At 37.8% G+C, this 14596-nt stretch overlaps 1 protein-coding gene across 1 annotated transcript; it reads left to right on the forward strand.

Annotated features, from left to right (window-relative positions):
* The first annotated feature begins 7888 nt into the window (after window positions 1-7888).
* On the forward strand, window positions 7889-9869 carry LOC104587795 (GDSL esterase/lipase At5g03980-like). The gene is made up of 5 exons (XM_088902604.1): window positions 7889-8257; window positions 8619-8831; window positions 8933-9081; window positions 9190-9463; window positions 9581-9869. Exons 1-5 carry the CDS (start codon window positions 7987-7989, stop codon window positions 9796-9798), a joined length of 1125 nt encoding a protein of 374 aa, XP_088758730.1. The 5' UTR covers window positions 7889-7986; the 3' UTR covers window positions 9799-9869.
* The last annotated feature ends 4727 nt before the right edge of the window (window positions 9870-14596 follow it).

Genomic DNA, 14596 nt, shown 5'->3' on the forward strand with positions numbered 1-14596 from the left:
TGGGAGGCCGCCAACTGTCCTCCCACACGCATTCTCCCCCTCAACCCATGCATAGCTTAATTTGCACTAAAAATTAAAAATCTCCCCCTTCCCGCTTCCGGAGTCCGGATGTGCTCTAAGCCTCTAACCACCTGGCGCCTCGCAAGCTCCTCACAAAACGTGAGGACGCCACGCGTCTATACACGAGAGGGGAGCTTTAATCACCATTCCGTTAGCCCTCCACCCCTGCCACCGAGTATTCCTCCTCAGCAAGTCTTATTTTTAATTTTCTGTTCTTTCCCGCTAAACTCCTGCTAAATTCTAGCGCCCTCCACCGATTGAGTAGTGCTTTCTTTGGCGTACAGTGATTTCACCGGCGACAATACAAAGTCTTTCTGCGATCACAGACGAAACGAGACTGACAACTCTACCCGGAAGAAAGGAGAAATTACAGAGTTCGGAAATATTTTCGCAAAAACTACTGGAATATGACGAAACAATAAACCAAAAGCATGGAATGTTTATCACCGCACTTATAACTTTAGGATTTTTGTAAAGAGAAGATGCAGAGTTTGAGCATAAGAAGCAAACAAATAGAGGCATAGAGTACGAGAGTGAAACCTGGCACTGGGGACCCTAGAAGGGACTTCGGTCTCGAACTCAACGGGCAAACCGAGAATGCCATTGTAGCGATCGAAAGTAAGGTGGGAGACATGCCTGACATCGGTAGGCTAGCTAATATCCATGGCACAAATATCCTCCCTCTCCATGCTACATGTCACCAACGACTTCTTTAACTCCGCTAGCAAAATTTCCAGAATAGGGAAATGATGACGCTCATCTCTGGCACCTCCCTCTCTCCCTGCAGGAATTATCAACGGAGTGGATATTGGATTGGAAAAGTAATCGTCACCGTCATCACCTTTCTCTCCTTCTTCGTCTTCGTTCTCAGTCAGATATAATGACGGAGTCTGAGGAGACAACTCCAACACTGATATCCGTCCAGGTCCACAAGACCTGGATTTGAAGAGCTGAACCATAGAATTACAAGACAAGTAGGAAGAGTTTCAGAAGGAAAATTAGGACTGGTGTTCCGAGCAAACGTTGAATTTGGCGAAAAAGTCGAGAAGTACTAGTAGTAGAAAGTTTGGTCAAGTTGGGACTTTGGGATTGTAAATGATTGGTTCGATGCGGGGAGGAAGGAAATGGTGAGCTTGAGAAGAGAAGAGATATGAGATTTTTTTTTATTTTTTATTTAAAAAGAAAATCCGTCGTTGTTAGCTTTGCTATCTATCAGTACATAAATCTCGATCGTACGGACGATGGAATAGACAGAGAACCGAGCAAGTTGGAATCGTAGGCTTGTGACATGGTGGAGACAAGAGACAACGACGACGAGGAATCGTAGCTTTGCTATATAATAGTTTGGGTTCTTAGTGAAAAGGAACAGGGATGAGAGTTTAGGCAGGAAAAGAGAAATCAACAGAGTTGTCAGTCTCGGTTTGGTCTTTGATCAGAAGGAGACTTCATATTATCGTCGGTGAAATCATCGTCTGCCGGAGAAAACACTACAACCGGTGGAGGGCGCTAGGGTTTACCAGGGGCTTAAAAGGAAAGAACAGGAAATCAGAAATAAGACTTGCGGAGGAATACTCGATAGGGGACTAGGGGAGGGGCTAACGGAATGGTGACCAACGGCAATTAAGGCTTTCCACTCGTGTATGCAACTCACATGATTTTGGGGACACGCGGCGTTCTCACGTTTTGTGAAGAACTTGCGAGGCGCCTGAGGAGCAGATCCGGACTCCCGCTTCCGATATATCGGAAGTACGAACCCGTCCCTCTCATCTCATATCTCTCTCTCACATCATTTATTTTCAAACTTTTCTTCCAATAAAAAACAGACGAAAGGATCACCGGAGACCACCCGATCCGATCGAAACCACTCCAAATTATCTAACTCCCACTCCCTGTTCACCTCTTCCAAAATCTTACACTAGATGACCTTCTACTCCCAGAAGCTTTCTCCATTAGAAACAGTAGATCTTCAGCCAATTCCAATCGATAGAAAATATTCGAAGTAGGCTTTTGGTTCTTGTCAAGATCATCACTAAAGTCACCGCAATCCTACTGAATAAGCCTCAACAGGGAAAGACTCATGCACGTTGTGGCTTATAAAAGTTAAAGCCAATAATAGAGTAGCTTACTGATGTTTCGCAACAGAAACACCCATCCTGCATAGCGAAGCAAGGAGACATCTAATGTTGCCCATATCCATGATGGGAACTTCTGCACAACCCGATTGTTGGGTCTTGCCGTATTGAAGCTCTCTTTCACCTGTCGGTTGTGGTGGATCTCTAGCCCGATTGAAGTAATTGGATGGAAAATCGCTTTTACAGCTCGAACAAAGAAGTGGGAGCTAGATTTCAGTGCCTGAAGCTATATTTCCCAGCATCTACTATCCACCTGGTATACTGATGTTGCCATTCAAGCTCATGACTTCGGCTGAAAATCCTAGTTCCCTCGATTAAGAGAATAGTGGTGACGAACCAGAAATCCATCTTGCCTAGTTTGATAGAAAAACCAACCAGAAGAACAACAGTTGCCCTGATGAAAGCTAAGGCTCCCACTCCATTGGCCGCTTTTTCAAGAGTTGCAAGGCGAAGGACAAATAGTGTCAATTTCTTTTCATGCACGAGGTTAGCTGAAGAAGCGGAGTTGGAATTGCTGCTCCCTGGTCTTCCAACTGGGCTATGGTTCATCATGCCAGGGCAGATTTTGAGGAGTTTCTCTAGTTGTGCAAGAACTTATCAACAGAGATGTATGGAAACCGTAAGAAATGGTATCAGATCAAGTGCTTCTACAGGAGATGAGAGAGAGATTTGGTAATTGCAAACTGAATTACAAAAGAGACAAAAGTTGATTCATTTCATTGCTCTACTAGTTGTATGAGTTGGGTAAGGGTTGGGTGGTCGCCGGTGACCCATCCTTCTTTGTTTTGTATTGAAAAAAATTAAAAATAAAAGATGAGAGAGAGATGGGGTGAGAGGGTCGTGTTCGTACCTCCTGTATATCTGCTGGAACCATCGCCGGTGCCGGAGATGACCAAATCGGAAGAGTTCAGGGTTGCACAGGCACCAAGCCGTCAATCGAGAGAATAAACGATCCGGAGCTAACAGGACGAGAGCTAACGGCCGTCCCATTAGCTCCACGCGTGCTGAGGGGAGAATGCGTGTGGAAGGACAGTTGGCGGCCTCCCATCGTAAGGGGAGACCGGATCTGCTCCTCACACGCACATCCTACCATGAATGGGGAGCATCTCCCGTACTTATAAGTTATTATTGATGGGAGATGTTCCCAATGCATGGTGCATGGTGCATGTGCATGTGTAAGGAGTAGATCCTGTTCCTTGGCAGGGAGATTTTGGGGGTGCCCCTGGGGCGCAGATTTGAACTCACCACAATGCCTCTTGGGTCTTGGATATGATCCGGCAAAATAGCAAGCATGTTGAGCCCTTTTGAACTACTCTAGATGTCTTATGTTTGGTTATGTAGGCGTTTATTGGAATTAGGCTTGGCCTTAATTGTGCATATAACCATTGTTTGGTTTCAATGTTTATCAAATAAACATTAAAAAACAGAAATGCTTAGATTTATGTGCATAAGGCATTGGGAGAAACTTCAAATTCTAATTTGTCCCAATGCCCCAACGTCTAATTATTGAAATAAAATGCTTACTTGGAGCATTGTAAACTGAGGTGGAAGATAGCTTTATGGGGTGTTACTTGAAACGCCCATGAAATTCTCAACCAAACAACAAAAGCAATAAACATTTAAAGTAATGTTTTTCAATTAATCATTTATCTAAGAAGCATGCCATCTAAAATGCCCACAGAACCAAACACATACTTTGTCTCTTCTCTATGAAAACGATACAATATACTCTAGTAGACATGGTGCAAGACTCCTTTACGGGCTTCATCAGCATTCAGCAAAGGTGATATAAATAAATGGCGTTAATCGGTTTTTTGGTCCATCGGCCCAAAAGAGCATCTTGGTTGGATTGTTGGATTAGGAGTTAGACCCCACCAATTGATACAATCAGACAGAGACCTTACCAACTGAGCCAGTCGGCAGTATCACAATTAAAACCTCTCATATTTTTAATTATCTTAATTGAACTTGGACTCAAGAAATTTCAATTACTATCCTACTACCTAATTATCTCATTTTGAACTTTACCTTCTAAAGGGGGTGTTGCATGCATTGATTTCTTGTTGTCAGTTTTAAAACCATCTTGTTTGAAAACTGATTGTTTTTAATTAAAACAAAAACACAAAAAGCATGTTCTTGATTGTATGTGTTTTCTGTTTTCAAAACTGAAACAAAAAACATGTTCTTGAATTTAAAAAACGTGTTAATTTTCTTCTAATTATTCAACATCTTGATCCAGAAATATCATATATTTTTCATACTAAAAAGTTTGTTTTTGTTCTAAAACCAATATTTTGTTGGTTAAAAAAATATGTACTATTTTTAAAAAACAAACCAACTTGTTTTTCCTTTGAAAATAAAAACAGAGTTTAACAACATGTTTTTGTTTTGGATAAATTATAAGGACCCCCCATACTCTGGGTTAGTGACAAAGATCCCTTAACTTTAATTTGCGACAAAGGCCTCCATGAACTTTAGTCGTTGGATAAAGACCCCCTCTCCATTAGCTTCTATCAGTTAACTTTGAAAAAAGATTCTCATTGTGCTGTTTCAAGATTTTCTAAATCCCAAAATTACCCTTTTACTAATTGCTCTAACGATTTTATCCTTTCAAAAACTGGAAGTTAACCATGCGTGCTGAAACCTTGTTTACTGCAGTGGGGAAGAAGAAAGGTTGAAGCCTTTTTAACAACCGTATAGGCTAAAATCTCAAAAATATTTGAGTAATAGATAATTGGGTGCGGGATGCCCATTTTGATCATTTTGAAAAGGGTAAAATAAATACAAAAAACCTCCCCTCATGTTTTTGACAATCATAAAAATTTTTCCTATAGTTTCATTTTAGCAAAAACCTCCTTTAAATTTTTAAAAAAATGACAAAAACCTCCTTTCCGTTATTAATTCAGACAAAAAATCCATATTTTTTTTAAATACCCATTTTACCCTTTTGTAAATTAATTTGTATGTATTTTTACTAAAATACCCCAGGCGACATATTATCATCTTTAAACTCATGAGAGCTTTAATTTTGTAACCGATTTGACTCTTAGCACTGGATTTTTTCAACGTCAGCGACCTTCCACCGGATTTCTCCTCCTCCTCCTCCTTCACCCCCGACCCCAAGCTCCTCCACCCCCTTTGTTAGAAAATTACATAGGGGATCCATTATCTAGCAGATTCAAAACGGGTTCATCGATGAATGAACAATGGTGAGACTGGGTGGTGTCGAAGCTTCATAGGTAACCAAATCAGCAGCTGTTCCATTACCAGCTCTGACAACCACCCAAAAGTTTGTATAGAGCTCCCACTGCTACTCTGTATTGAGAGCTTTGTTCATCGTCACCATTCAAATGAAGAAGACGAACAATCAATCAGGGATTCTCATTGGGGGAGTGATGAGACAAACAACCAGGTCACGATTGGAGGGAAGGAATTTTGAGCTATTCATGAATCCCCGAATGAAACCATGTCGTCTCATCACTCCTTGAGTCTATACAAACAACAACTATGCTGTCTCATCACTCCCTCAAAATTCCTTCCCTCCCAATCGGGGAAGGATAGGTTGTCGCCGAGCTCAGATCCATCATTGCAATGACGGTGATGAGACGAGAAAGAGATAGAGAACAAAAGGGAGAGGAGAGGTTGTTGTCGAGCTTAGATTTGTCGTTGCAACGGCGATGATGAGACGGGAAAGAGATAGAGAACGAAAGGGGGAGGAGAGGTTTCCGCCGTTGCAACGACGATGATGAGATGGGAAAGAGATAGAGAACAAAAGGGGGAGTAGAATGGGATTAGAGAGAGAGATTGGAATGAAGAAGTAGATAAACTTGGAGGAAGAGATGGCAAATCGCTGTTGCTAAGAGTTGCAGCAACGGTCATTGGAGGAAGAAACAGGGGCAGTGACATTGGTGGGGAGTGGGACGATGAAGAAGAAAGAGTAAAAAAAAGTAGAGGGAGAGAGAAGATAAGAGAGAGTTGGAGGGGGTCGCCACTGTTACTTGGTGTTGGAAAATCTATTTGTCGCCACTGTCTCAACAAAGAAGATGAATAGTAAACTTTCGAATTGATTAGAACCCGTCTCCTAAATGTAAAATTCAGATAAATTTCATAACTACAAGGAGGTTTTCGTAAGGAAGCCGACAAGGATATGGAAATGCTTTCCAAGTTTTTCAAGTTTTTGTAAAAGTAAGAGATTTCCAAAAACAAAAGAAGAAAGTTGCTTCTGAAATTTAAATAGAATTGGATACTAAAGCGGTGAAATTTGCGCGCAACTCATGGTGGCTGACATGGAAAAATTTCGCGTTATCTTGAACACGAGCTATTTTACAAAAGGATAAAATGGGTATTTAAAAAAATATACATCGGTGAACGTTTTCCGTCTGAGTTAGTAACAGAATGGAGGTTTTTGTCAATTTTTTAGAAGTTTACGGGAGGATTTTGCTAAAATAAAACTTTTTAGATTGTCAGAAACTTGAACGGAGGTTTTTGTATTTTACCCTTTTGAAAAATTCATTTCATGTTCCCTAACTAAACAAAGGTTATTTTGATAAAATAACAACTTTCTTCAGGCGAATTAACGGTTGGGCAGTCTTTATCTAATGCTAAATTTCAAGGGGCCTTTATCATTTATCTATAGGGGATGTTTTTTTTTTTTTTAATTCTTTTATGCGGTGATTTCATGAACAAATGAGAACAAAATCATTCATGGCTTTCTAGTATATGTTTGGCATCAATGCTGCAGATACGGAAAATGGTGCTGCTGATGTGTAGGTTGGAAGCACCGTTTTCTCAGAAAATGTCAAATTCGGTGTTGCTCCATACCATGCCCTCTCAATTTTCAAAACGTGGCTTGGAGAACTATTTTTTATGAAAAAACGGTTCCAAACATATTGGTGTTTCTTGGAGCACTGTTTTTTCTGATGTGACGTTGATGTGTCACTGTTTTCTGGATAAACGGCATCGATGCCAAGCAGACGCCTAATTTGAGAAAGCAAAACAATTGAAAAAGAGCGAGAGTGATGTGAGACACACCATGCCTTTTTCTGATTTCATATGGCTGTGTTTGATTGCAGTGCAATTTTATTTGCATTAGTACAAATGTATGGGAGTATAAATGTAAAAAATGCAAATTTTGGTGTAATAATTAGGTTTTGGATTTTACTTTATTCTGTTTCATGTCCTTAATTTACTTCATTTGTACTACAATCAAACAAAATAAGCTAAAATTTAAAACAGAAATATGTCAAAGTTTACACTCAAATCATTTGCACTTACAGTTTTGCATTAGTGCAAATTTATTTGCATTCCAACCAAACACAGCCATATATATGGGGAGATGTTCCTATTGCACCGCCTTTTTCTGATTTTATTTAATTGTTTTTTCTGATTTTTGTTGGCAAATAATCCTTTTATTTTTCTGATTAGGAGGCTTGGCCGCGTTTTTGAACAGAAACAAAACTCTCCTCCTCCACTCCAGAGTCCTTACGGTTATAACCCAACTATAAGGTTGGCGTTTTGGATCAAATGACCCAACCCATGTTTTTGATCCTTGTCGGTCGTAATACACCTACTAGTATTAGTACTAGTAGGATTCAACTCCATTCTTGTATTGACTCGTAACAAATTCAGTTTCCTACTACAACAGAAATAATGGAACACCACGTTGTTCTTTCTCTTCATCTCTATAAATTAATAGAGCCTGTACATACGTACCATTACTCTCACAAGTATAAGCCTCTGCTAGCGATTATCAATAGTTGTGCCGTTCTGTTTATTTCTTCTCCTTCATCCCACAATGCCCATCAACAAGAAGTCGATGCTGTCTCTGTTTCAGATATTTATTATTAGTTGTTTCCTTCTTCCACTTGCTGTTTCTGCTCACTCAAAGGCTTGCTCCTTTGATGCCATATATCAACTGGGAGACTCTATATCAGATACCGGTAATCTGATTCGTGAAGCTCCAATCGGCACTTCTACTGCATTCGCTAGGCTTCCTTACGGTGAAACTTTCTTCAAGAAGCCTACTGGTCGTTGCTCTAATGGCCCTCTTATGGTTGACTTCTTTGGTAATTATTCTTTATATTTAAAAATCTCTTTTTATTGATACAGCATTGTTGTCTACCATCTCATATTTTCTTTTTAGTTCTTCACTCACAACTTTCTTTTTCATTCTTTTTAGCTTCTTTTGGATATAAACGATGCTGATTTTTTATTTCTATATTATATTTGAAATTTGTTTATTGGGTTCGTTTTGTTATTCATTTCCTTCCTGGTTTATGTTTTGCTTCATCAATAATTAATGGAGAAAATAATCTCTCTCTCTTTCTCTCTTGATTAAAAAGACAGAGTTTCCATTGGTCATGACGATCATCAGCAATCCAATAAAATTCTAATTCTGTATCTATTTCTTCTTTGTGTGTATTGAAGCTTCGGCCCTCCATCTCCCTTTTCTTAACCCTTACTTGGCAAGGGATGCCGACTTCAGTCATGGAGTGAACTTTGCAGTGGCTGGGTCTACAGCACTTGACACATCCTCCCTTGCAAAAAACAAAATTATACCTCCAGTCACCAACAGTTCTCTCTCAGTCCAACTTGGCTGGTTCAAAGACCATCTAAAATCCATCTGTTACACCAGTACAGGTTTGTCACATTGAACACTTGATTTAAGTTATCTCAATTGCAATACAGTTACGATTCTCAATTTCAGTTATTGAGTTGACCTTCTTCTTTGATCTTTGTTTAGTGTGCCCACAAGCTTGAAAGGGCCTTATTTCTAGTGGGAGAGATTGGAGGGAATGACTACAACTATGCATTCTTTCAAGGAAAAACCATAGGAGAGATTCAGAGTTATGTGCCTTATATCGTCCAGAAAATCAAGGATGTTGCTAGAGTAATTCCCTTGTCTACCCTCAACATTTCCATTTTATGTTTTGTTTGATTAGTTTTTACTTAGTTGAAATACTATTGCTCAAGCTTCATCCTCTCATGTTGTGTGCAGAAAGTGATAGATCATGGTGCGCGGACAGTGGTTGTTCCAGGGAATTTCCCAATAGGATGCATGCCAATTTATCTCACAGCTTTTAGAAGCGACGACCCGGCAGCTTATGATGAACTCAAGTGCCTGAAAGGCTTGAATGACTTGGCAATGATTCACAACGACAACCTCCAAAGAGCCTTGAAACAGCTGAGGAAGGAGTACCCTGATGTCACTATTGTATATGCTGACTACTACACAGCCCTTCAGTGGGTACTTAGCCATGCTTCTTCTCTTGGTAAATTTTCTTTCATCTTCTATGGCCAAACAATCATTCTGTATCTTGATAGGAAAATTAAAAACCAATTATCAATCCCTTTTTCCTCATTCCATATCTCTTTATCTTGGAGTACAGGATTTGAAGAGAAATCTCTACAGAAAGCCTGCTGTGGAACTGGAGGAGACTACAACTTTGATCTGACTAAGATGTGTGGAGCTCCTGGGGTTCCAGTTTGTCCTGACCCAGAAACACGTGTGAGTTGGGATGGTATCCATTTGACAGAGAAAGCTTACAAGTACATGGCAGATTTCCTCATGCACAGCATAATGCCAGAAATCCAATGTCATATTTGAATCTGTTTTGGTGCAATAGTCACTAAGCTTGATTAGAAAGAGATTACTAATTCAATTGTTTGGTTCCTCAGTTTGGGTCTAGTGTTTTATCTTTCTTGTTTTCTTTTTGTTTTTAATCTTGTAAGGCAGCCAATGAACATTTATTTGGCCCAGTTAATTTCATCTGTATTTGACATCAAAGTCAGAATTTTGCATTATATTGGATTCATTTTACCCTATATTGGTATGGTTTCGTCTGTTTACATTGTAATATAAAAGTAGTGTAAAGAGTGAAGTGAAGTGTTAAACAAGGTCTTAAAAGCCAGTCCTGAAAGGTTGAAACCATTACTGTTTTTGAATGCAGTTCAATTGGTTTTTCAGTTTAATGAACGGTCTGGATGGGTTCCATCAAACCACTGAACCAGTTTTAAAGTATGAACCATTGGTCCCAGTCCTGCTGGTTTTTAAAAGAACTGGTGCATATATATGCTAGATTCATGGCTCATGGAGTAGCACTGAGTAATTGAGAGTTGTGACATTAGATAATAGACCACAAGTTTGGAGGTCAAGAAATCACCCTTTCGGTACAAATCCAAATCCAAACTTTGAAAAATCTAGCGCCACCGATGATTTGATTGGTTGTTTCCACCACCACCTAGGAATCTTTCAAGTTTTAGTAGCAAAGCTTCATCTCTGACAGAGAGCCCTTTATTTGGCTGTTCTTTAAGTTAGTTTGGACAGGTTGCTTGTGAGTTGTGGAATTTTACAAAGGGGAGCTAAAAACCAAATTTTTAAATCCAGATATAGGATTCAGGGTTTCTTGGTTAAGAAGTGAGTAGGTTTTGGATAGGAATCAATGAACATTCATTCAAAAAAGCATAAGTCTCTATTTCAGAATTAAATTTGTAATGATCCTTCCATAAGAAACTGTACAGTAATCATGACTTGCCAGAAAAAAAAAAAAAAAAAAAAGAAAGAAAGAAAAAAGTGCCTTCTGACTGTAAGAAATGGTTACAAAAAAATTGTGTAGTATATGGAAAATCTGCATGATTAAAAAATAGAATTGATCAAGAAACACAAACTGCACTTCAAGCTAAATAGCCATTATAAGAAGGTACAACAGAATAGCTAATTTGATTTTTTTTTTCCATTTATCCGGAGTGACTTTGGGTCTACCCCAGCCTTGTGAGCTGCAATGACACCTATAGCTTTCCAGTAGTTTGAAACTTTGACCTGCAGATTACATTCATCCTTCTTTCATATATCCGAATGCTTAGGTGATCAAATGTAAGGGAAAGAAAAAAGTTTCACAATTGAAATACAAGTAAAAGATGACACATATCACTTTAATACCAAGTTTATCAGGTGTATCATCCAGAACTATTTGGTTCTCAACAGAAATTATCAGAAGCTGTAACATAACTGGTTTAAGTTTACCTCTTTCATGTAATCAGAGCACAGATGCAAACGTTTTCCTTTTCTATGAAGAAAGAAAAGATTTAGATTCGTCTACCATTAATGTTCAGTTCAGACAGACAGTTCACAAACCATGGAAAGAGGAAAAATGATCTAGTTTCGTCACTTTACCTTATTTGTTGTTCTTCTTGCAAAAGCCAGAGCACCATCCCCTCCACAAGCATCAACAGGAAGAACTACACTATCAACATCACTTGAAAATAGACGACCTTTCTATGAAATGTCAGAGCTCCCGAGTACATATAGCCCTTCATCCTCTAAGACAAACACAAGTTAAATGAGCAGATTTAAGGATCTAGGAAAGCTTTAAGCGTTCCGAATCTTTCAGGTTTATTATTGGGGCCTAATGTAACAAATCCATACCATTCTATGAGCTACCCAAGTGTTCACCTACTGCAACCCACTTTTGGTACACATCAAGACTAGAATGGGATCCACTAACTTGCATGCTGAGCATGAAAAGAGCTAATCCAGAATGGGATGTGCTGCTCTTATTTGAAAGCAGTATTTGTAGACTCAGTCACACTTGTCTTGTTGACATTGCATTTAAGACAAATATGTTAACATTAACAAAACTCAACCTTATAATCTTTGGTGAAGATAAATATGTTCAATAACATTCTAATCTCTTTGCTTATCATTGTTGTGCTTATACCTCCATCAGTCATATGATTTGCTTATCAAGCTTTCCAAAATGTTGAGAAACTTCCTCTGACAATGATATCTGCATTGTTCCAGGGTATGCATGCATCTAAATATTTTATTGATTAAGAAAGTATAGATTCCATATACAATATGATCACATTGAGAGCTTCCATATATAACAAGTTAGAAGGTGAAAGATGTTTTCAGAAAATAAATTTTGATGCTCCAGTTTCCACATTCCAAATCCACAAGCACTAGATATTTCAAAAATATAAACTTTGACATTATACACACCTCTCCAAGGGGTGTTTCGGGGTATAACCCGGTTCAGGTGGTAGACGGGTCTTAAACCGACCCCTCTGAACCAGGTTGAAATAAAAACTAAAAAACAAAAGAGGGAGCGACACATGACTGTATCGATATTTTGAACCTTGAGTATATCTAGCAATTGTCCAAGCCTCCAAGGTGCGTATAAAATTCTTTGAAGTATTTTTGGATATTGGTATTGGATACAAAATTTACACTAAAATAGGACACCTTTGTACAGGTGTTTGGTACCATTGATTTGTGGTATTGAAAGTCTGTTAATTAATAAGGATTATAATAGGAAGTTTCCAATTAGAAACAGGAAATAGGTTTCCTTTAAATTATTGACATTGAAGAAGAGTTCTATTAAGAGGAGGGTACGAGGGAAGCACAATTGGCATGCACATTTGACATCTCAGAGAACAAGGCTAGTGCAAAACTCTTGCAAAATGGTTATGAAGTAAAATATGGAACCCAACAGAGAACCTCAGACAACAGATGTTTCAGTTCATCATTGAGTAATATATTAAGATTCAGTTCAATTTGATGAAATTAAGTGAAAATCTCAAGAAAAAATCTAGGGACATGAAGCAAAGCATTTACTCTTTCTACAACTGTGGAGAGTGGCAATTGCCACCTGTTGGTTTCCATAAGGTGTTGTGTTAAAAATATAAAATTTCTGGCACGGTGGATAAAATTCTATCATATCTTGATACTATATAAAAAAGTTCTTGTTCTGCTCTTGTAATCAGGTGTTGTCTCAACACCTATCCAAGATATACAAATTTTTTATTTTAATGAATTTTTCTTATTTCTTAAAAAAAATACTATATAAAGAAGTTAGGCTGAATCTTGAACAATAGGTGTTGTCTTAACACCTATCCAAGATGTACTAATTTTTTATTTTAATGAATTTTTCTTATTTCTTATAAAAAATACTATATAAGGAAGCTAAGCTGAATCTTGAAAAATATAAAAAGTCCTTTCTTTTTTCTTTTTTTTTTTTTTTATTTTGTAAGGCAGCCAATGAACATTTATTTGGCCCAGTCAATTTCGTCTGTATTTGACATGAAAGTTAAATTTTGCATTATATTGGATTTCCATAGATAAGTCATTATATACCCCATATTGCTGTTGTTTCGTCTATCATTATTTCAATATAATAGTAGTGTAAATATTTTTGTGAGACATAAAAAAAGAGGTCCATTATGGCAGTTTTTATAGCAGAGATTTTCATTGGTGGTTTTTATATCATAATCCTGTTCTAGTGATGTATCTCTTTTCTGATAGTTAAACTTAGATCATAATGCAATAATATATTCAGCATGACCTCCTTTGCCATTGTCCCTGTTCAAAACAAGAACAATACCATGTTGTGATATTCAATGATACTGATTGCAGTTCGATCTGGAAAATCAGAACTTGGAAAACTTTATACCATGTTGTGATACCCTTGTATGTATCTGAGAATGTCCAGAAAATGATTTCCTGACCTGTGATTTAGTCTTCATTAAGTGCCACTATAGGAGTTAATAAGAGTTGTTGCATGGAATGATCATGTCAAAAAGTTTTCCAAAACTCCAAAACAGACAAGGAACTTAAGCTTAAAAATTCCTAGTTGAGCAAACCTTCCTAATGCATTGATTTATGTCTGAATCCCACTTGTAAATGTGGTTATGATAACATATCTACCTGTAGCAGAGAAGATAGCAAACCGCTTAAAAAAATAGAAAATACAGAACAAGAAGGAAAAGACAACTAGGTTAATGTGGTTAGCTTAGTAAGCCTACATCCATGGGAGATGAGGAGATCATTCCACTATTGTGAAAACCAGAATAGGTTATAACCTTTTGCAACCCTAATACAATACAACTAATAGCTTAACGCAACTATACTAGAATAACAGTTAACAAATAGACTCTTTTTCCTCATAAATATGCAAAAGTTCCTAGCTGTTTAACAACATTATAGGAATGAATACCCTTAAGACTCCAACAGTGACTAACTCAGATCAAGTGGCAAACTTACGTGCATAGGATTTTTGTTCTACGTTGACTAGTTTAACCCTTTGAACTATGCTTTATATTTTAAAAACTATGCATTGATAAGGTTCATTCATGTGATGAGACTTGTATAAAATCACAAATACAGCAATCTATATAATACAATTTTCTGTACTAAGATCATACTTCTTTTAGACAGTTTTTTTTTATCCTTTTTGGTGTTATTACTGCATCTTAAGACTTGTCTTATTCTTTCATGGTTCTAGTAGTGAATCTTTTATTCTAGCCATATAATAGTTTTATGGAATGGGAAGTGATCACTAACAATTTTCTATATTGTATTCTAATGTCCATTTATAGGATTCTTCTTAAAGCATATACCAAGAAAA

The sequence above is a fragment of the Nelumbo nucifera genome, chromosome 4, assembly GCF_055504915.1.
Source record: "Nelumbo nucifera cultivar China Antique chromosome 4, China Antique-T2T, whole genome shotgun sequence".
Classification (NCBI taxonomy): Eukaryota; Viridiplantae; Streptophyta; class Magnoliopsida; order Proteales; family Nelumbonaceae; genus Nelumbo; species Nelumbo nucifera.